This window comes from Fistularia commersonii, chromosome 20 (assembly GCF_037954325.1).
Source record: "Fistularia commersonii isolate RoL2024-O1a breed Wild chromosome 20, RoL_Fcom_v1.0, whole genome shotgun sequence".
Taxonomy (NCBI): domain Eukaryota; kingdom Metazoa; phylum Chordata; class Actinopteri; order Syngnathiformes; family Fistulariidae; genus Fistularia; species Fistularia commersonii.
This window is the reverse complement of record NC_141303.1, coordinates 1,555,039-1,578,339: the sequence shown is the minus strand read 5'-3', so window position 1 is coordinate 1,578,339 and position 23,301 is coordinate 1,555,039. Positions and strand designations below refer to the sequence as shown.

General features: G+C 47.5%; 1 protein-coding gene across 2 annotated transcripts in view; it reads left to right on the top strand.

Moving 5' to 3' along the window:
* Positions 1-23,301, top strand: part of klhl29 (kelch-like family member 29) — a 414,899-nt gene that overhangs the window by 341,447 nt on the left and 50,151 nt on the right. For both annotated transcript variants that reach the window (XM_086166945.1, XM_086166946.1), the window contains exon 13: positions 101-281. In XM_086166945.1, coding sequence (XP_086023071.1) covers positions 101-281 — 181 coding nt within the window. The remainder of the gene's footprint in view (positions 1-100; positions 282-23,301) is intronic.

The following is a 23,301-nucleotide window of genomic DNA, read 5'->3' as shown; positions in this document are numbered from 1 at the left end:
TGTTTTCAAAATATGGCCGGAGGGGATTCCATAACAAGGCGCGGAGATTTTTGTCAGTTCATGAAAACCCCGAAGTCCTGACGTTGCTTCTCGTTATCAGGTGGCACGGAGTCCGGCGTGATGCTGGCGGACGTGTGGTGCTACATGTCCCTGCTTGACAACTGGAATCTGGTGTCCCGGATGACGGTGGCGCGCTGCAGACACAACAGCCTGGTCTACGATGGCAAGCTCTACACCATCGGCGGCCTGGGCATATCAGGGAATCTGGATCACGTGGAGAGGTAAGAATCGTGCATTCATTCGCAGGTCGCGCGTAAAAACAACACCGGCTGGCGAGTCCCCCCCCCCCTCTTCTCCGAATGCTGCAGAAGTAGGCGGAGGGCGAGGCCATCCGGTATTCACGGCGCGCGCGCGGCATATGGCGCGTGGCGCCGCGCAGCATATTGGGAACTCGGTCGAACAAGTTCGCTCTTGGAGAGCAAAGGTGCGGAGGAATGAATCCGAGCCGAGGGCATATTAAACGGCCGCAGCTGCGAGAGTGGCCGCGGAGCTCCTGGAGGCCTCTTACGTTTTTTTTTTTGAGGGGCGCACGAGTGAGATGATTTGTTCTCGCGCGGCGGAGTGGTAGCCGCCGCCTGATTCCACCCACTTCAGCCTCGACACTCCATTTGAAGGTCGTCCTCAGTGGCCTATCCAGCTGGGTTTATTCTTCCTCCCCTCCCCTGTAAGTCGAAGCTCTCCGACACAATACCGGAGATAGACGCTTTTCTCCGGGAGTGAAATGAATTCCGAGCTGAAAAAGATATGAAAGGAATTTCTTTGCCACCTTTGATTTGATTCGTGTTGCCTTACCTCTGAAATAACTGCGTCTTGTTTCCTGCTCCCACCTTCAAACCTGGGCCGGGGAGTTATTGTTGACGGAGAGCCGGTTCCTCCGGAAAGCCCATTGTCTGGTCGACTTCGCTCCGACCAGACGGGTGGGAAAGGTTTACAGAAATGTCTAGATCTTAAAAACATGTGGCAGTTTTTATTTTCAAAATACAGCAGAAAATCGGCTTACGAATTGAATCTGTTCTTTCGCTTCGTTCGGAACCCAATCAACGCTTCCCGTTGAGATCAACGTTAACCCCATCGATCCGTTCTACAGCGGCAAAAAATAAATTGTACTTGATTGAAACTTTGTTTATTTGAGGCAAAAACAAAAAGGAATTCAACATAACCTTTATTATTTCGTTGTCTCAGGTGTTGTTTCTCTCCTCGCCAGCACTTATACTTGGAGCTTCCGTCACAAAATCAGCCTTCCTACATAAGATACCCATGCTAACGCTAACGCTATCTCCACTAAGCTGTCTTTCATTCATCCAAACAATCACTTTCCTTTGTTAGCGGAGTGGCCTCGTCAACCACTTTAGCCGTCTTTAGCGCATCTTTGTTCTTCAGGATCGTGCGAAGGTTGACCTAGCAGTGTCATAGCGCTCGGCGAGATCAGCAACACCACGTTTAGATATTATTTCCTTCTGCAGATCGACAATAATTCTTACCGTCATCTTAACACCGCAAGTACTTTTAACCTTTTTGGTACTAAATGCATTTTGGTACTGAAAAAAAGCACAAAAAAGGTGCTATAACAGGAGCCGAGCTACGTAAACACAGCGAGGTAGCACGTATGCCTGCCACGATGCTACAACGCAGAAAACCCGTCTGTTTGTGCGAATCGGTTCGATCGTAGGCCGATCCGTCCACACTTCTTCTGTATGTTCTCGTCGGCAGCCCTCCGCTCAGAAGGTCGTCGGTTGTATTCCCAGCTAATCCCGCCTTCATGCTAAAGTGCCCCAGACTTTAGCTAGCGCCTCGCTTGTCGCCTCTTCTGCTGCGTTAATGGGTGAATGTTATCTTGCGTGAAGCGTCAACACGTTCCTAAATAAGAATACAATGTGGACCGAACGACAGATTTTGAAAGGTGGATTTTGACGTGAAAGAAGGGCGTTCGGTTTCCTCTGGAAGTTTCTTCGGCGCGCCGACGGGGAAAAAAAAAAAGTCACCTTTGGTCTCCCGCTTTGACCGAGATACAACTCGCAGTTCCTTATCATAGGGTTTGAAACCGTGTGCCGCTGAGTAATAATTTAGTAGTTCAGTCGGCTCCGTGCCGTGCAAGGCAGAGCTTCAAAAGTCAGGTTGTAGAAATTCATCCCTAAAACAAGACGAGCGGCCGCCGGAAGGCAGCTTGTCAAGTCAGATGTTCTTTATACGGGGCCGCAAATACAAATTTTAGTTTGACTCATAGAGCTTTGCTATCTGTTGCAGGTGCGAGAACAAGGAAAAGATAAATTAGATGAAACTTGTTCACTATCGTCACGTTGTTGTGTAAGATTTGATGAAATACGTCGATCTGAACTGAAGAAGCCTCTGGGAAACGTCTTCAGGTGAAGAAATTCAAGCCCGGTCGCTGCGATAAGATTTCCATGCTTATATCAAGGTTATTTCTTTAAATTCAATTTTCTTTTAATTATTTGAATTTTTTTCCTTAAATTAATGAATTCTTGCCAATTCACCACCACCAATAAAAAATGATTAAAAAAAATTCAAATAATATCTCCTATCAATTTCGAATGAAACTAAAATTTCTAGATAACATTAGATGTTATTAAAAAAAAAAAAAGGCAGAGAACTCCAAGCTTATATCAAAGCAATCTCTTAATTTTCAAATTTTTTTTATTTATTTTTAATTTTTTTTGATGAATTTGCTGCCACCTTTCAAAAAAAAAAAAAAAAAGATTTAATAAAAATCATATATGTCTTTAATTTATAATCAATCAAAAAATTATTTGTAACCTTGCATGATAAAAAAATAAAAATGAAGATAAATTAGCATCTCTAAGCTTATATCGAAGCAATTTCCTTTAACTGCCGGCAGGAGGAGCGGGGAATCGAGGCTGCAACCGTCTGATTCGACTAATTCTTACGAATTTGCTGCTACCTTTCAAAAAAAAAAAAAAAAAAAAAAAAATTAAAAAATCAAATATCTCCTTTCAATTTATAATTAATCTAAAATTTCCTTCGATGCTAAACAAAATAGATTAAAAATGAGAGAACCTCAAGCATATATATATTAGACTGCTTTCACAGCGAACCCCCCGCTAGCCTCCCAGCTAACACCAGACACACTAAATTGCTCAGATACGTGAAAGGCAGGGTGAACGTCTAAACGTGGCCCAGTGACAGCTCGGATTGGCTTCCGTGACCCCGAGTGCAGGATGAGCGCTAGAAGATAAGATAAGATAAGATAAGCTCGACTTTATCGATCCCACGGCGGGAAAATTCAATTGTCGGAGCATCGATGTAGACAGAGTGCACAAAGGAGATGTCGGTACGGCAGACTATTTACAGGATCTACAATATGATATTTGATATAAAAAGTGTAGAAAAGGTGTAAAAAGGAGTGTCTGGTGCAGGACAGTGGCTATAAAAGTAACAGTTGCAGTCCTGGGGGATGTGGACAAGTCGAAATATAAGTATTGCGCGGATGAGGGGGGTAAAAAATAGAGATGGAGGTTGTGCAAAAAAGGGATGGAGGTCGTGAGGCGCTGCAGAAAAAGAGACATTTGGGAGGTTTGTGAGCAGCATCGGCTTTGTGCTGCATGCAAGAAAAGTGTTAGATATGGAGATATAACACAATAAATAAAGATCCGTCCAACACCAGGCGCGTTGCGTCGCTCGAACAGCGGTTCGCTAACCACGCAAACGTCGGTGGGAAAATTGACAAGTAAATTGACTCGTAAAAACAAACTTTGGGGACAGAGGAATTGTCCAAAAACAAAAGTGGAAGATTACCGTGATTCCACAGCTATTCCTGAAGGTAGCATTTTCAGCCGGTGGGCGTTTATGCGCACCCCAAAACAATATTTCTAAATAGGTATCCAAATTTCAAGAGAGGCTCTCCGGGTTCCGGGCTGCGCGAAAATGCGTCCGTCATTGGAGAGTATACGGCGTTATTTCCCCTGTCGGAGAGACAATATAGATTATGAGACCGAGGTGGTAAAGCACATATTGTGACTGGAACGGGCGCGAACCCGTAGCCGATCTGAGAATAAACAGCATTTGAAGCGCGAGACGTTTAAGCGGGTTCAAAGCGCGGCCCTTTTATGAAGTTTCCCTGTCGTTTATTTGTTTGTTTGTTTTTCCAGTGGAGGGTAAACCCACGAATCGCTCCCGGAAAAACATCCAAATCAAGCGCGAGGGATATTTCCTGAGTGGGAAATAAACGTGGGACTCGAGAGTGAGGTTTTCATCCGAAGACATTTGAATCTCAATTAGAGAGGGCACCAGATATGGCGTCCCGGCTCGTACCGACGCTCGGGTTTACAATCACGACTCTGCCGATAGCCGCCGCCGCTAGTGAGCTATTGGTTGTTTCTTCCTCGTGAGATAATGTGACCGTTTTTCAATTTCCCGTCTTCGCCACATGTGAGGGCCCGCAAATTAGCAATTTGCTAAATCCTCCGTAGTGGCTCCTGCCCCCGGGATGACCTCCTATACCCCGATATGTCAAGTCAACAACAACAAAAAAAAAAAAAAAAAAAAAAAAAACAGCCAAATCGCCGGTCTTGTCTTCGCCTCCATCTCTAGTTTCACACCATTTTCAATAATGCATTCCATGTCATCTGTAAATGACGGTCCAATTTTGAGTCGCGCTTCATGATGAGACCAGTAATTGGTCTGGTTGTCCGTGCCGCGAGGACAAGCCTCCAATTTTGCCATTTCGGTCTGCTCCGTGTGATTTGTCGCCTGCTTCCAGGCTCAGATTTGCGAAACAACAGCAATCTCCAAATAGACGAGGCGGGGGCGAATTACCGGCCGAAAAATGCGGACTTTCGACAAAGCCAACGGGGGCGGACCTGCTCCGTCCTTCGGGGAAATGGATTAGACAACACGCCGTCCGGTCGGAGGACGACTCTCCCAGACGTTATTTCGATTGGGAGACGGAAATACGAGCACGTCCTGCTTCGGGGCTACAAATCGGAGGCTGGTAAAAGCGGCGGCGGCGGCGTCGCGGCGGCCACGTGACTCCACGCGGCTCGCGCCATCCCTCCGACATGGCGGCGTGAGATTAACCAAAGCAATCAAATGAACATTACTGAGTATATTAGAGCGAGCCGCTGCCACTCATTACCTACCGGCTCCAAAGCTGTGCACGATGCACAACAGTCCTCCAAATGAAACAGGCTAATTTGATATTTCCCCTGTAATGCTGTTGACGTGGGGGGGAGATGGAATATTTGTACCCTAATGGAAACGCATTTGATTCCTCCGTCGGGACGGCGGGGGGAACACGAGTTTCCTCGCGTGACGTTTTTTTTTTTTTTGGCGAGTCTTCTCCGAAGCCTTCGGCTAACCGGACTCGATTATCGGCGCCATAAAACTTAAACTGACTTTGCCTCTCTCGGAGAAGTGCCAGAGGCGGCTCCTGCTCGATATTACTGCCCCGGTCGCTTCGCTCTCAGAGGACTCCGAGGAATAACACACCCGACGAGCAAAATAATTGAAGTTGTAATAGTTGGGAAGGAAATGCACGCCGATCAGGTTGCGGCGAACCATTTTGAACACGGGGTCTGAAGTGTAGCTTTGCCTTGTTGCAGCTAACGGGTCTCCCATTGGCTTGTTCCTAAGCAACACGGGATTTTATTTGGTCTTTCCCCGAAATCGGAGTCACAGGGAGCAAAGACTTGTTGTTCCTCGCTTATGTACAACAGAGCGAGCGTAGCGACGGCGCGGCTGTCAAACGAGAAAATAGAGCTCACCCACCGCACCGTATCTAGCGATCTTTTTCCTTTTAGCCAGTTTAGCCAGCGGCCGAGACAACAACTTCCTGCCAAGGGACGGCGAGGCTCGGGGGGTTTGAGCGGTCGCTCTTGGAACCCGACATTCCTGATCTCCTCCTGGCCCATGGGAGTGTTGTTGAGCAGGACACTGAAGCCCTACATGCTCCATAGCTGCCTTTTGCTCACCGTTCTTCCATGATTGTGTGTAACTTCTGATGTACAACTTCGTCACCACGGTGAATCCTTCTCCTCCATCTAACCCTATTCTCTGGATCCTCCTCTCTCGCACCAGCTAACTTCATATCCTCTCTCACTACGTCCATAAATCTTCTCTTCGGTCTTCCTTTAGACCTCCTGCCTGGCAGCTCCACCTTCGTCAACCTTCTATCTAGATCTTCACCATGGTTTGGACATGAGCAGGGGAGTGTTCATGTCCAAACTATCGTGGTCATACATGTCCTGCACCCCTGTGACAAATTCTTCTTCTCCTTTTGGCTTTGTCCTTCAGGGGTCGCCACAGCGAATCAACTTTCTCCATCTAACCCTATTCTCTGGATCCTCCTCTCTCACACCAACTACCTACCAACTACCTGGTCTCACTACGTCCATAAATCTTCTCTTTGGTCTTCCTCTAGACCTCCAATTCCAGCATCCGTCTCCCTCCTCCGTCCATGACCCAACCATCCCAGTCTGGCTTCTCTGACCTCCTCTCCAAAACATCTAACATGTTCTGTCCCTCTGATGGACTCCTTCCTGATCCTGTCCATCCTGGTCGCTCCCAAAGAGAACCTCAGCATCTTCACCTCTGCCACCTCCAGCTCTGCCTCTTGTCTTTTGGTCATTGTCACTGTTTCCAGACCACACAGCATCCCCGTCTTGTCCACCTTTCCTTTCGTTCTGGCCGAATGTGACGACAAAAGGTATTCCTGTCTTTCTCCACCGTCCCGTCTTGGGTTTGTTTGAACTTCCCATCGACGTGCCGATATGTTGTTTAGAGTCGTCCGTCTTGATGGCCGGTGTCGGACCATTAGCGAGTGCTATCTTTGGACTGCGACTACATTAACTGTGTTAAAATGTTTTCCTCAAATCACAGCGTTCTGTACATAGGTCCGTTTTATTTTATCATTTCATCATTTATTATCGAAACGGCTTTTCGCGCAGGCGGGGTCTCGGGATGCTAAAGGCTATATCCGCACGTGTTCAAAAGTCCATTTTTTAAAACGTTTTCCGAGCCAAGCTAAATTTAGATCTGGATTTGTTCTTGAATTTGCATTTGTGACATCACAAACCGGAGGAGAAGGTTTTCGCCTGGTAGGAAGCGAAGGGAAAGTCAGGCTGTGATTGGTCACCGAGGCTCCCCTAAGGCTTGTTGCCGACTCCCGCCGTCGCATTGGTAAACCGGCTGCGTCCGCCAAGCGGGAGACAGAGAGCACATCTGCCCGGCGTCGAGCTGCCGGAGCGAATCTAATGTTTCGCTTCATGCATAATTTACGATAAAAGTTTTTGTGGAGATTTTCTAATGTGAATATGGCACGCGCCGAGTCCCAATGACAGCGCCGACGTTATTAGTTTATTTTTTTGTTACGCATCGGCAGGTGGTGGTTGGGGGAGCTGCGGAAATGCGACCGGTCAATCTCGGCCTCCTCGTCTTTGTCGTATCTACGTTGAAGTCGCCGTTTTTGGACGTTTTCGGGCGGAAAAGGCTGACGTTTTTCGAAAACCGAGCGGCCAAAGAAAGCGTCGCCGGTTAAGAAAAAAAAAGGTGTTTGCTTCTGACAACGGCTGGTTTTGTGTTTTTGGCTTTTTATGCAGGAACAGGGAGAATTTTTGAAAGATTAAGGGGGATTTGTGGAACCTCTGCAGACTCCTCAGCAGCAACCAGCTGCTCCGTCAGATTGACTCAAAGAACAGGTGCCATAAATAATAAACAATATCAGCCGCTTGCCAAAGGGCCTCGCAGATTATCAACAGCTATTTATTTCCCCGTATTCACAAACAGACACGCCGTCCCTCAAAGTTGTTTTTGTAACGAGATATAAAACGCTATTTCTTCTTTTTCTTTTTTTTTTTTTTTTTTTTTTTCAGTCAAGTCCCCCCTCGCCGAGCTCACTTTGAGGAAATTTCACAGGTCCTTGACCTTTTCGCCAGATTCATTTTCTGATGAGGAGTAACTAACGCCGCTTTCCGCCGTCCTCCCCCCCCCTCCTCCGCCGCCGCCGCCTGTCTCCGTTGTTAACGTCCTCTTGCTTTTGCCGGTTGTCACGGCAACAGACATGATTTAAATTGCTAACTAACCGAAGTTCTCCGGCGAGCGGAGGAGAGGCTCACCGAGGAACCGATGGCGGGGTCTCGACTTTAACGCTCATGCATCGGGCGACGCGGCGGTTAGCGCTTCGGCGTCTCAGCCAGAAGGTCCCTGGTCGGATTCCTGCTGGAGAAGCTTCTCATGTGGAGACTCGGAGGTTCTCCCAGCCTTCTCAGGCTTCCTAAAACAGTCTGAAAAAATGCAAAAGGTTCATTTGAGACCTTGAATTGTCCAGATGTGACAATGAGAGGATGAATGGTGGGTGAATTTGTCTATATGGCTTGTTTTTGCTGTCAAGATGGCGCTGGAAGCTTCAAAATATGTCTTATTTTATGTGAATGAGTTTGTAAACGGTTGCAAATGATCAATGTTTTGTGTGGATGAAAGGGTGAATGATTGTGCGTCCATAAAATAACGTCATGAATTGTTGATTTCTCTCCATGATGAGGGAACGAGAGGACGAACGTCTGTACGTATGACGATATCCGGATGAGCGAGTGAACGGTTGCAAATTGTCAATATCGTGTGTGAATGAGAGGGTAAATGGTCGTTTATCTCGATAAAATGAGGGAATGAAGCGACGGTTGTTTGTCTATATGACGTGCAAGTGTTTGCGTATCGCTATAGCTGAATGACAGAGTGTACGTTGTGTGTATCGTCAGTTTCTCCGCATGTGCTGGACAGACGGAGGAATGGAAGACAATTATCCGTCGTCCGCTGCTTCTCCTGCACTCGGGGTTGCGGAGGAAGCCGGAGCCTGAAATGAAGCAAATGATAATAATTAGCAGTAAAGTGCACTGTTACATTCAACGGTAAACTATGAGGTATGACATGTGAATGGTTGCAAAATGTCAATATAATGTGTGAATGGTTGTGTGTCCATAAAAAAGGGAGTGAATGTTACATAACGAGTGAATGAGTGGTTGTTTCTATTCGACGCGTGAATGAGTGGACGAATGGTTGCAGAATGTCCATATTACGTGCGAAAATTGAATGTCTCTACAGGACTGTCTCAAAAAATTAGAATATTGTGATAAAGTTCTTTATCTTCTGTAATGCAATTACAAAAACAAAAATGTCACACATTCTGGATTCATTACAACAGAAATTTTTATTATTTTAATATTGCTGATTATGGCTTCAGAAAACTCAAAAATCCCATCTCAAAATATTAGAATATCATAAAAGAGTAATTTTTTTGTTTTTTTTTTAGTTGCATATTCACAATATTGTAATTTTCTAAGACAGTCCTGTATATGTGGTTCCTGCGATTGAACCCAGATAATGGAAGGAAAAGCAGAATAAATGAATGAAACGCCGGCAGCACAAATGTCCCTCCTTGACCAAATCAGTTCTCCTTCGTCCCTTCAATGTCATATAGTCCAGACTCGCGTTCGAAAGCGTCTGATTTCACGGCAGCGGTTTGGCCGACTCGGGCGAGCAGCTCAGCGCGGATTCCTGCCTCCGGCGTCCAGCGGCAGCGTCGTCGCCGCCGGCGGCTTCCAGAAAGCGAGCGACGAGCTCTCCGGGTCCTTTCCTACAGCTGCAGACGGACCCGGCTGCCCTGCAGCATCCTGGGAACCCAAACAAAAACAAAAAAATATGCCCGTCTCACCAGGATATTCCCAGCAGGACGCCAAAAGAGACTGAGCTTAGCATTAGCATTGTTCCAGCTTTAGCACGTGATCATACCTTTTAGTTATTAAGCTATATTTTGTGACGTAACTCTCACTTCCAGGCATTCCGGATGATGTTTTTTATTGCGTCTCTTTTGATAAATGGGCCCCATTAACTCCCGATCACTTATTTTGCCGCTAACCTCCGGATTTGGCAGGTGCGTCGCCGCCGTGAAACACGCTTGGCTCCGCCGCCGCCGCCGCCGCCGCCGCCGCCGCCGCGCGGCCAGAACGAGGGAAAAAAAAAACTCCGAAGATAGCGAAGAGTCCAGCCGAGAGGCGGCCAGTCAAACCGCAGGTCTAAATCCTGGCCGGCGAAGATAAGGAGAACAGTTACTCGAGCCTTTTTTTTTTTTTTCTTTTTGTCGCCTCCGCAAAGGGGAAGTGGAGCTGAGCGGGATCGAAGTGCAGCCGTAATGTGGAGAGTTAATAACATTCAGAAATCATTAGTCAGTGTATGGGAACGGCTGCCCTGTTTGATATGCAGATGGCTGGCGGGGGATCGGACGCGAAGGCCGGGGAACGGCATGAAACGACGGGACGGCCGGAGTTGATTTGCTCCACTCGTGCGGCGATGAATGTGAAGATTGTTTGCTCGCGCGCGCGCGCGCGGCCGAAACACTCGCGCGTTCCATACCTTCACCTCCGCGCGCCATCTCATTATTACCCGTCTGTTGTGCGTCCTCGCGCGGCGGCCGACCGCGGCCGAGGTCGCGTCCCCTCCCGGCGTCCCGACTCCTAATTTGCAGTCCTCGCCGCCTCCCTCGCTCGCCATCTCTCCATCCATCTCGCCGAGGGTTTCACGCTCCTAACCGTGAAATTCACCCACATTCACAATTATGTCTTCAATCAGAGCCGTCTCCCGGCTACCGGGATGCAGCCTTTCTTCGGGCGCTGCAGGGGGGCGCAAATCAACACTCGGAGGATTAGCAGACTTGTTCCTGTCTCCGCTTTTTACGCTAATGACTGACACATTTTTTAGGGACGGGAGCAGCCGAGTTCGCGAGGCTTTTAACTCGCAATCAGGTGCCCAGGGCCCGCGCGCGGGCGCGCCGCTGAATGTTGATCCTTTAGCGAAACCGGTGTGATTGCGGGTATTGAATAATTCATGGGTGTCTAATGATGTGTCAATCACTTACGGTTTTTGTTTTATTTATCACGCGCCACGCGCAGGTTTGTATGTCCTGCAAGCTACGTTGCCAGTTAATATTGCATGAAGGCAGCTAGCAAGGCAGCTAGCTCGCTAACAATCCTACCAGAAAATCAAGGGCCGCTTGCAAAGATTCGATTTTTTATTTTCTCGCTCTGGAGTTCCTGAACTCTAATGGTCTTTGAATTTGTAAATGATCCGCCGGTGATACTTCATTGTTGTCATGACACTCGGCTTAATTATCCGCCCCGCTTGCACCCCCGGCGCTGCGCTCCGTCGCTCCGCGAGAACGTTCAGACGCCGGTATTTTTCCGTCGCCTCGAGGAATTCTTTTTATTGGATTGGGGGCTATTCTTTTCAGTTTCAATGAAGTGCAACACGGCGCGGTCGGCTTCGCTTTGACGCCTCCATTACTCGTCTCTCAACGCGACCCCTTCCGCCTCTCGACGGTGACGTTTTCCCGACGAGACTTCAAATTTTGACCGGCATAATAGACCATTTATGCTTCACCGGATGGAGGAGGTGAACTCTAACATGTCCACGGCCTTGTCAACAAGCATTCAGTGGCTTTCATAAACTTTAATCAACTGGGTCGCGACCAAGAGCGCGCGAAGGAACGGAGATTCCAGAGGGAGGATTTCATCGCGCCTCACGGTGCACGCTGTGAATTCCTCGGCGGCTCTGCTCTCTGAACTGACGAGCTCTTAGGAATGCGACGTCTGCCATCGGTGCGCACGCTGGGCTGCCAGTCAAGCGAAGAAAGGTCCCCTTCGGCGGAGCGCCGACGGGCGGTCGACAACCCGCCTCGCGCTCACGGGAAGGGAGGCTTCGGCCGGGCTTTTCACGTTAGCGAGGACGGGCTTTGCCTCTCCGCCGGCCTCTTAACAAGAATCCGCTTTTTTTGTGGCGAAGCTGTCAGACAGCAGAAAAGTGAAGATCTTCACCGGTATTGTCCTTTTAGATTCCATTAGCTCACAAAAATCCCTGTCTGCACCTTGATACCCTTTCCTCCCATGCAGATGACGGAGCATACCGGTAAGTCGCCGGTATGCTCCGCGCATCGCGCCGACTTGGGGCGCGCTGCGCGACAGCACTCCCTGTCGGAGTCTTTGGGAAAGCAATCAGCAAGGGGGTGATGATGCTAATATCATCAGAGCATCCCACAGCTCTGTAGCTCCAAAGCTAAGCGGGTGGGGGGGGTTGAAGGATGAAGGAGAGGAATTAGGAGGGGGGAAGGAAAGAAGCCACGGGGTGATGAAGAGTGATGCAGGAGCCCCCCGGTGGGCCTCGGAGCTCAGCGCAGCGCCGGAGCCACCGGCGCCTCCGCTAAACTCAACCGCTAACCGGCTAGCAATAATGAAGCCGCCTTGTAGGCCCTCTTATGTATCTGCGAGTGTGTATTTGGGGATCTTTTCCCACTTTCTAGGTCAGACGGTGCCTGGAGGTAGTTTCGGCGATGGCGATGGTGGTGGAGAGGAGGTGAGGACCCCAGTGGCTCAGCAGCATGACACCGTGGTCAGGGACAACAGGCTCCCAGAGCCCCCCTGCAGAGGCGGTTCCCCCTGCTGAGCTAATCCCCTGCTCCTCAGGATTAACCAACTTCACAGCGCAGGCTCCCACTGCGCTGTCAAGACAGCCGTTCACCCTCCAACTCTACTCCGGCAACCGCCGACCCCTCCCTCGCACTCCCTCGCTCCCTCCCCTCACGCCTCCCTTCTGAAATGTCAGCGCTCATTTTCAGTTCTCCTTTCTCGCCTTCCCGTTCGCGCTGCTCCCCCCGCGGGGTTTCTCTAAAAAAAAAAAATGCACTGTAAAATCTAATGTACTTATCTTCAAGACATTCCTGCGGCGCCATCTAAGCATCTATTAGCAAACTCGTAATGCGTTTTGAGTCGCGGTGTCAATCACGGTGAAGTGGGGAACGACGGCCGGTGTCAGATGGACTCCCGGCTGCTGGAGGTGTGCAGAACAAGGCCAGTACCTTCAAGTATCCCTGGTCCAAGCAAGTCTTTCTCCTTCCGCCATTCTTGCCTGGCGTTTTACAAACGGAGGCAAGGCAGCAGATGACCTGATCAAGATGCGGGGACGCGCACCTGCTTGTCAGATGGACCGGACTCGACCCGTCAGGCTTGAGACGAGCAGAACGTTTATGTTCGATTGTCTGAAAACAGGGTTAATGCAAGCTACTGCTACATGCTAACCCGCGCGCTGTTTCAGGATTCCGGTCAGGGCGGCGCGGGGGGATTAGAACGGTCGTCTTTGGAACCGAACATCCCTGATTCGATTCCGGGTTCCTCCTCGCCGGTAGAAGTGTTATAAAGCGAGACAACGAACCCCTGGCGCTGCTCCTTCGCTGCCTTCTGCTCACGCTGAGTTAAATGCTAAACGTATACCTGAATGGGACAAAAAAAGCTATTTCTTCTTCTAGCAAGAAGGTCCCAGGTTGGATTCCGACGGGGCGGCTTTTCAATGCGGTGTCTTGGTTGTCGATGGAAGTGTTGAGTTTCCTCCGCCTTCTCCGGTGTCCTTTAACTGTCCAAAACACGCAGGAGGCTACATCTTGTCCAGATATTTGGGTTGAACGGTATGTTTCTCCACGTGGCGCTACGAGCGACTGACAACCGGTCAAAGCTAGCCTGAACGCTAAGAATGAAAGGGTTAACAATAGCAATAGCAATAATCGTGAATTAATTGTTTCCAAATGATTTGAATTTGTCAAATAGATGATATGTCCAGTGGGCGAACTCTTAAATGAGAAAGTACATGGGTTTTGTATGCTAACTGTCAAGCTAAAGATTAGCATACCTTAGCGCTAGCCCGCTTCTGTGCACAGGGACCAGTTTCATACATGAAAATGTTTCCGTGGACCGGTTACAGGCGCAGGGGTTTCGTTAGTTCACAGTAAACTTTATATTAGGCAATTACAACACTTACAATGCGATGTAATCCTTAACTTAGGTAAGACTCTTTCTATTTTCTCTTAAATGCAGCTTTTTTTTGCTGCGACGCTTCTGCCGTCCAGAAGAACTTTTGTTTCTGGCTCATTTTTTTCCAAGCGCTAGCTTGCGGTAGCTGATGTGTGAAATGGTGCGTCTGTAAGCCGAAGGCGGAAACGGTCGTTTCTCAAAATAAGATCCAGAAGGTTTAATGAAAAACTTATAATTCGTACCAGGAAAGGTTTTCTTTACCGATCCCCGGGGGTTTGGGACCCCTGCCGTACCGTAGCGCAAACATTTCCTGCAAACTCAGAAACGATAGATTTCCACATCGCACCTTTAAAAAATAACACATAAATTAATTCAGCATCAAACTATTTTCCGAAGTCTTTAAAGAATAAAACGCCGCCAATGTCATTGATTTCAACCTATAATCCGGCTGTTTTTGTATATTTATACACCTCGGGGAGCGCGCCAATGTTTTATCAAACTTTTTTTTTTTTTTCCGGAGGTGAATATGTGTGTGTGTGTGTGTGTGTGTGTGCAGAGGTGTTTTCCAACCTCCATAACACACCCGCTGAGCTGATTTCTGGCTCGGAGGCTAAAAGAGATTGAGCCCAAATCAGCCATATCATCACATCCATCTGATACTTCTCTCCCCGCCGTGCTTTTTAACTTAACCCCCAACATCTCGCCGTGCTGCACGCTTCACATACACACACACACACACACACACCCATATCCCGACGCAACGTATCTGCCCGACGTGTCCGAGCAGAAACGGCGCCTCCTTTTCATTGTCTTCTAATGGGGCCGATGCAGAGGCTGTGTTTGTACGTGCGCAAAAGCCGGTTGGGAAATTCGTCGGCCAGATAAGGCAGATGTGCCGGAAGATGGAATTAGGAATAAGCAGAGGAAAGCCGCAGGTAGTGTGTGTGTGTGTGTGTGTGTGTGTTGTGCACACTCCTGCTTCTGTTGATAAACGATTGGCTGGAACTTCCACCGGTTTCCAGCTTTTACCAACAGTCGAGTCATTTTTTTTTTATCCTCCCCCGTCTTCTCTCGCTCTCCTTTCCATTTCGAATACACACACACACACACACACACACACACACACACACACACACACATCACCATATTCTCTCTGCATCAGTGTTTCCTAGCCGGGCCGGGCCGGGCTCCCACCCAGTCACTCATCTAGTCAGGCAGTGTTTGCTGGCTAATTATCAGTGGTTAGGATGTGACAGATGCCGCTGAGATGGTTGGCAGGCAGTTCTCTCCACACACACACACACACACACACACACACTTCCACACCCCACCCAGCAGGTGGAAGCAACAACTGACCTTTAGAAAAGCTCGGCCTTGGCAAACCATCACTATGTCCACTCCCGGTAGCTCGCCAGCGACCTGCAGAGGGATCCGCGTGACGGTTGGAAGGGGGTTGCTTGTTTATATATAGATTTGTCCGGTGTGTGTGTGTGTGTGATTATTTCTTAAATGTGTGTGTGTCCAAGATGAAGCCGCTCATATCCACAAATAAACAAAGACGTGCACTTTGCGGAGGTGATACCCGTCCTCCCGTCTGAGTCATCGGGCTAACGCTAGGAATAAAAAGCGCGTGAATTAGCGCTGAGAAAGTGACGCTTTGGAACCTGAAGAGTTTCAGGTCAAATCTTTGCACTTTTCCAGGAAATCTGATGCAGGTGTTTGTGATTCGCTCGCTGGACAAGAAGGTCCAGTCTGTCACCGCTGAAGACACGCGAAACGATCATCTCGCATCTGCTCGCGTCTGATAACGGGTTTTTAGTCTCAGGCGGAGACTGTGAATCTTACAGGCTCACTATTTACAGGACTATAACTGGATTTCCTCGGGTATCTGCAGAGCCTCTGCGAGCTCAGAATCAGAGGACTGTAATCAGAATAAACTTTATTTATCCCCAAGCAGCATCAAATTATGAACAGCAAAACAATAATAAAAAACATTATTATTATTATCATTATTATAAAATGATAATAACGTTATTATTATCGTATTATTTATTATTATGATTTGCAACTTTATTTATCCCCGAGCAGCATCAAATTATGAACAGCAAAACAATAATAAAAAAACATTATTATTATTATTATTATTATTATTATGAAAAGATAATAATGTTATTATTTATTATTATGATTTGCAACTTTATTAATCCCCAAGCAGCATCAAATTATGAACAGCAAAACAATAATAAAAAAACATTATTATTATTATTATTATTATTATTATGAAATGATAATAATGTTATTATTTATTATTATGATTTGCAACTTTATTAATCCCCGAGCAGCATCAAATTATGAACAGCAAAACAATGATTAAAAATAATAATAATAATATTAATAATAGTAATAAAATTAGTCATAATAATAATCATAATAATAACTTTATTAATATATTATCAATTGTTATTATGATTTATAACTTTATATATCCCAGAGCAGCATCAAATTATGAACAGCAAAACAATAATAAAAACATTATTATTATTATTTTTATTATTATTATTATGAAATGATAATAATGTTATTATTATCATATTATTTATTATTATGATTTGCAACTTTATTAATCCCCGAGCAGCATCAAATTATGAACAGCAAAACAATGATTAAAAATAATAATAATAATATTAATAATAGTTATAAAATTTGTAATAATAATCATAATAATAACTTTATTAATATATTATCATTTGTTATTATGATTTATAACTTTATATATCCCAGAGCAGTATCAAATTATGAACAGTAAATAAATTAAAAAGTATATAATAATAATAATAATAAGAAGAAGAAGAAGAATGATGATAATAATAATAATAATAATAATAATAATAATAATACATAATAATGAAAAAAATATTGTACAGAATTGAGCAAATGGGGCCATTGGTAAGAGACCACTCCATCATTTTCCTTCTCCACTAATACAAGCCACCGTTTTTCCTAGTGGACGATGTGTGCCGGATCAATGTTGAAGCCGATGAATGAATGAACGCATGAAACGAGCGCGACCGCCAATTTGCCTTCTTGTCAAAATCTTCTCATCGTTGCAACCGGACTTGAATTTCTTCACTTGTAGACGTTTCATCCGTGAAGAAGAACCGAAGAAGCTTCTGGGAAGTGAAAAAATTAGAGTCCGGTTTTCAAGACGAGAAGATTTCGACAAGAATCCACCCGGAGGACTAAGAACCTCCACAGACAAATATGGAGTTTAGTCGTGAGGCGTGTTTTCACGGACGCTAACACGACCTAATGACCGGCGAGAAGCAGCTTGTTTGCTAATTCTTCCTACGACGAGTTCGGCCTCAAAAGGTTGCTGTTTTGATTCTGTTTCCATGCCTGGATTCCTGTCACGACGACGATACAGATACCTGACCAACGGATGGAATCGCTTAAAAATCCTCCCTGTATTTCAGTCTCCCTGATATACTCGCGGCAAATATCCCACACCGTGCCGTGAGATGTTATCCGATCCACCCAGAATGGACTCCGAACTCTTCTTCTTCTTCTTCTTCTTCTTCTTCTTTCGGCTTTTCCCTTCAGGGGTCGCTACAGCGAGTCAACTTTCTCTATCTAACCCTATTCTCTGGATCCTCCTTTCTCACACCAACTAACCTCATATCTTCTCTCACTACATCCATAAATCTTCTCTTTGGTCTTCCTCCAGACCTCTTGCCTGGCAGCTCCACCTTCAGCAACCTTCTACCCAGATCTTCACCATGGTTTGGACAAGAACAGAGGAGTGTTCCATGTCCAAACCGTCTCAGTAGTCACGTTGTCTCGGTCATACATGTCCTGCACCCCTATGACAAATTCTTCTCTTCCTTTGGGGTTTTCCCGTCAGGGGTCAGCACAGCAAATCAACTTTCTCCATCTAACCCTTTTCTTTGGATCCTCCTCTCTCACACAAACTACCTTCATATCCATAAATCTTCTCCTTGGTCTTCCTCTAGACCTCCAACTCCAGCATCCATCTACCAATATATCCACTATCCCTCCTCTGTCCATGACCCAACCATCTCAGTCTGGCTTCTCTGACCTTCTCTCCAAAACATCTAACATGTGCTGTTCCTCTGACAGACTCATTCCTGATCCTCTCCATCCTGGTCACTCCCAAAGAGAACCTCAACATCTTCATCTCTGCAAGCTCTAGTTCTGCCTGCTGTCTTTTGGTCATTGGAACAGTTTCTAGTCCAAACATCATCGCTGGTCTCACCACTGTCTTGTCCACCTTTCCTTTCATTCTGGCTGATGTTCTTCTATCTCTTGGTACCCCTGACACTTTTCTCCACCCATTCCAACCTGCTTGAACCGTCTCTTCACCTCTTTTCCACACTCTCCGCACTCCCAACCCACAAAACCTAAATAATGCTAATAACGATTCAGTCCGATTCCAGGTTCTAATTTCCACAAAACTCTGTGCGCACAATTCATCGCCCAATCAGACGAAAATTACTTTACCCAAGAAATCAAATCTCTCTCTTCTCCTCACCCGTCTGGGTGTCAATTTTGATTTTTTTTTTTTTTTTTTTTTCCCGCCGCCCTCGTAGCCCCGCAGCGCCGCCCCACATGACAGCTATCAATATAGAAGCTTACTTTGGTAATGAAGTGGAGGCTCCTCCATCTCCCATCTAGGTTTGAAGAGCGCTGCAGTAATTGGTGTACGACCTACACCACTGGCAGCGCTCCTGTCCCCTGTCCGACGTGACATTCCCATCCAATTAATCTGCATCCACACACACACACACACACACACACACACACTCGCTCTAAGAGAACTCCCACTATTATCATAACTTGTACATTCTTCTCTTGATAGTTTCTCAAGGTGCTTTTTGGACGTTCTTACAAGTGCAGTGACGCACATATACACTTCCTCTTCATGGAGATTGTGTGTGTGTGTGTGTGTGTGTGTGTGTGAGGGGGTTTTAGTGTTTGGGAACGTGGACAAATTCCACGCTCGCACATTGAGGAAGCCTTCTGCTCTCAATGACTCCATTCAGGAGGATTATAGAGGTAAATCCATGTTGCTAGCGGATGGATTGTTCTACGTCTCGCAAGGATTAGATAAAGGTGACACTGACATGACGGGTCCGCGTCCATCTGTATGTGTCGCCATTGTCTTGTGTGTGTGTGTGTGTGTGTGTGTGTGTGTGTGTGTGGCTGGGTATTTAAGCATGTGTGTGCACGCATTTAAGCGTGGATTGCACACGTATGTCTGTGTTATTACCTTGAATTGTGCTGCAATCTATCAGAGTTAATGAGTTGTTCAACAGCAATGGCGGTGGAGTGTGTGTGTGTGTGTGTGTGTGTGTGTGTGTGTCTCTTGGCTGACCTTGACTTCAGTCTGTTGGAGGAACACACTCGGAGGCCGTCCATACGGGGGGAGCGAGCCTTCATCGGATCCCCAGATGTCATCGTGCTCAACCTGTCAGACGTGGGTGGAACATTAGCGAGGAAAAAACAAAAACGTTGCCGGGTTCCTCGGCCTGCAGGAACCCGGCTGAGATCCTGCAGCTCACGCCTGAGGAACGGGTCAAAGGGTTGAACGGGGGGGTTATTTAGCGAAGGGTCCGATCCCTCCAGGGGCGAACCTGCGGGGTCAAAAAGGCTATTGAACTGACAGCGGCGCATGGAAATGCACTTTGCATGATTCAATTTGCTAATTTATATTTCAGCTGAGTCAAGCAGGCCGACGTGTTCGCACGGATCCGTCTGTGAGAATGGAAATGGAGGGATTCTGTTTGCCTGATAGCCTTTCTGGCACCCCGTGACCGACCATCTGGCCGCATCCGCGAACATCCAAGCCAAGATTTATACATATAATCCTCCTATAGCTTCAAGCTAATGCTCGCTAACTCTATGTTGTACAGTCCCCGAAGGAAACGAGGATGATATTAAAAAGGGATTTTTAGTTTGAAGTATGTTTGTAGTGTTTGGACCACAAATATCCCCCGAAATTCATCATTTCATTCATCCATTATATCTACTGCTTGTCAAGCAGTAGCGGTTCACAGGGCGCCAGTCGCCATCGGCATTCGTTTGCGTCTGCGGCGCTTGCGTCTGCAGGGTTTGCGTCTGCATTGATTGTGTCTGCGACACTTGCGTCTGCATCGCTTGCATCTGCATCGCTTGCGTCTGCAGCGCTTGTGTCTGCAGCGCCTGCATCTGCATCGATTGCATTTGCGGCACTTTAGTCTGCATTGTTTGCGTCTGCATCGCTTTGGTCTGCATTGCTTGCGTCTGCATATCTTGCGTCTGCATCGCTAACGTCTGCATCGCTTGCGCCTGCGGCGCTTGTTTCTGCGGCACCTGCGTCTGCATCGATTGCATATGCGGCACTTGCGTCTGCATTGTTTGGGTCTGCATTCCTTGTGTCTGCATCGCTTGCGTCTGCATCGCTAACGTCTGCATCACTAATGTCTGCATCGCTAACGTCTGCATCACTTCCATCTGCGGCACTTGCGTCTGCATCGCTAACGTCTGCATCGCTAACGTCTGCATCGCTTGCGCCTGCGGCGCTTGTTTCTGCGGCGCCTGCGTCTGCATCGATTGCATGTGCGGCACTTGCGTCTGCATTGTTTGGGTCTGCATTTCTTGCGTCTGCATCGCTAACGTCTGCATCACTTCCATCTGCAGCACTTGCGTCTGCATCGCTTGCATCTGCGGCACTTGCGTCTGCGCTTGCACATACGCTTGCGTCGCTCTACTTTGGCCAAATATGTACCTAACCTATGTGTGTGCAAAGAATGCTGATAAAGGATATAAAACATAACGGTAGACAGTGTGCAAGCAGGCAGTTGGTGAATGGATGAATTTATTCTACTCTGTTGAATTCACGTACAGGATTTGTAAATCTGACTTTGAAAGCGTCAGTTCCTCCCCGGCCACGTCAGTGGTCCTCGCAGCCGCTCATCACAAGTCAACAACTTTGCGGTCCGACGGCGTGCAAAGATTTTACCGCTCAAGGAGAAGTTGTCAAATCGTGTAATTCAGGGGTGTGGAACTCATCTTAGCTCAGGGGCCACATGGAGGAAAATCGATTGTCATGTGGGTCGGACGGATACCGTTAATGTACCTACTGTTAAATTCACCCCTGAAACCTGGTATCTTTTAGCTTCGCGAGCTGGATTAACCACGTTTGTTGGCCTGATCCGGCCCGCGGCCTTGAGTTTGACACCCCTGGTGTGATAGATACCCATGCAGGTGTGTGTTCGAGGGTGTAGCAGAGGAAGCGAACGGCATCCGGCGTCTCTTGGAGAAACAGGAGACGTCTCTGTAATTCAGGGACACAATTTAAAAATAACTAACGCTAGTTTGAAACTGCATTAGCTGGAGGCTAGCAGGAACTTCGGGGGTACATAAATATGGTAATCGATTTACAAATAGCTGGTGCGACTCAATCCAGACACAAATTTTTGGCACGTTTTTTTACTTTTGTGGGCTGATGCTAATAAGAGCCCGGGAGAATGCGGCGCTACTCCTTCATGTCGTGTTAAAATAAAGAGAAAACTTCTGTCACGTCTCCCTCGCAGCTCCCCAGTCGACGCCCCGTGCGTGTCGGCGAACCGAGGCGTCCGCCATAGGATGGAAATAACCCCAGACATTTACAATTCAGAGCAGCGCTGCGCCCGGCGCCCCCCCGCGAGGCGGGGCTCGGCAAATTCGACTGTCAGACATCGATTAGCAACCCTGAGTGGCGGGGCGCAGGTACAAACAGCTGTCGCCTGCGGAGAACATCAACTGGGGAACACAGACAGGCGCGTATAAATTAATTGTATTAAAACCTTTTCTTGTCTTTGAGCTCATCTTTGAACACTCGAGGATGGATTTTGCTTGTGAAGTACAACGCCGCAGAAGTTGAACTCCGACTTCTTTTGCTTCACTTGAGATTTGAAGTACAAAACAAAAACGTCAGTAACCGCAGGAAAAGCGCGATGGTAATTAAATCCCGACATCATTAACGGTTCCTCGTGAGACGCTGAATGTTGAGCCAATTTCAGCCAGAAAAGATCCAAGAACGGCGTTCTGAGAGCGGTCCGGCTCGCGTTCGGATCCAGGAAGTAGCCTCCTCCAGGAGGACCACGGTAGGGACCGCTTCCACGTGCGCCCGAATCGCAGCGCTCGAAAACAAATCGTAATGGTCTTAATGGTCATCAATGGATAAACATTGAAGTGTTTTTATCTTTGAGAACAGCGTTAGCCATTAGCTAACTCCGGGCTAGTCTTGGGCAAAATGTTGATGTTTCTCTCCGAGCCCTGGTATCCCCTCTGTGAGCTCGGATCTTCTCTTCGGTTCCTGGTTCTGACCATTTTATTGCAGAAAACATCCATGATGGATTTAAAATCTGCGAGAAGTATCCGGCAATGGGTTTGGTTTATGAGTTCCACCAATCACAGAGCTCATATTAGCTTCCATAGAAGCGTACGCCGCCTAGTAGGAGCTAGCATGGTTCTGGGAACTGACGTCCACGATCCTTGGTTCCAAGGTTTCTAGTATCTGGAAGAAGTTCCTACACGGCCGTCCCTTCGCAACTCGGCCTTGAACATTTGGCCCGATCTGTCGATTCCCGCCGAGTCCGGTCCAATCCGGCGACAGCGTGCACCGGACCGTCACGCGGGTTTACATTTGAGAGAAAAACAACGGCGGCGCTCGATGGCAGATTCGGGCCGTAGAGCCGAGCTTCCGCGGGGTCGGGGGGGAAGAAAAAAAAAAAAAACAAACCAAAACACGCATGTGGTCCGGGTGTGAGCTGGATTAGTTTTGCTATCGGAGAAGTCATTATATTTGGGATGCATCTGGTCCAAAAAACAGTTGCCAGTACTGTAAGCAAGCACAGATTATCCGCGGGGCAGATTGGGCAGATGCCTGGAGCTCGTGACCTCCGGTAGCATCCAAAATTCTTCCAACTGCGGCGTCACACTGTCCCTTTTTGTTTTAAAAATAACACCCCCAAAAAAAAAAAAAAAATCCACTTTCCCCAGGAAAGGAGAATTTGCCATTTTGTCAACGTCAAAATGTATTTATTTGTTCATTCGGAAGAAATGTCCGCCAGCGGAGAGGCGACGTCGTCGGCGCCCGCTTAGCCGCGAGGCGCTAATGCGCTCCGGACTCGACAAATCCACCGCTGGAGTGTTTGTTTGCACCGAGTCGTCCGCCGGTATTTGTTTTTTTTTTTCCTAGCGTGGACAAGCTTCTGCCTCGGTGCGTTGCCTGGTGGTGAGAGATGCCGGGACGCGGCGCCGTCTGCAGATGATCCTCCCGGGCTTCCCGGAGACACTTGCCACGTTTGGAATAATGATGTTTTGTTATTTTCCTCCCGCAGCCCGAGTCGTGCCGCTCCTCTTCCCCCAGATCTCGGAGCTG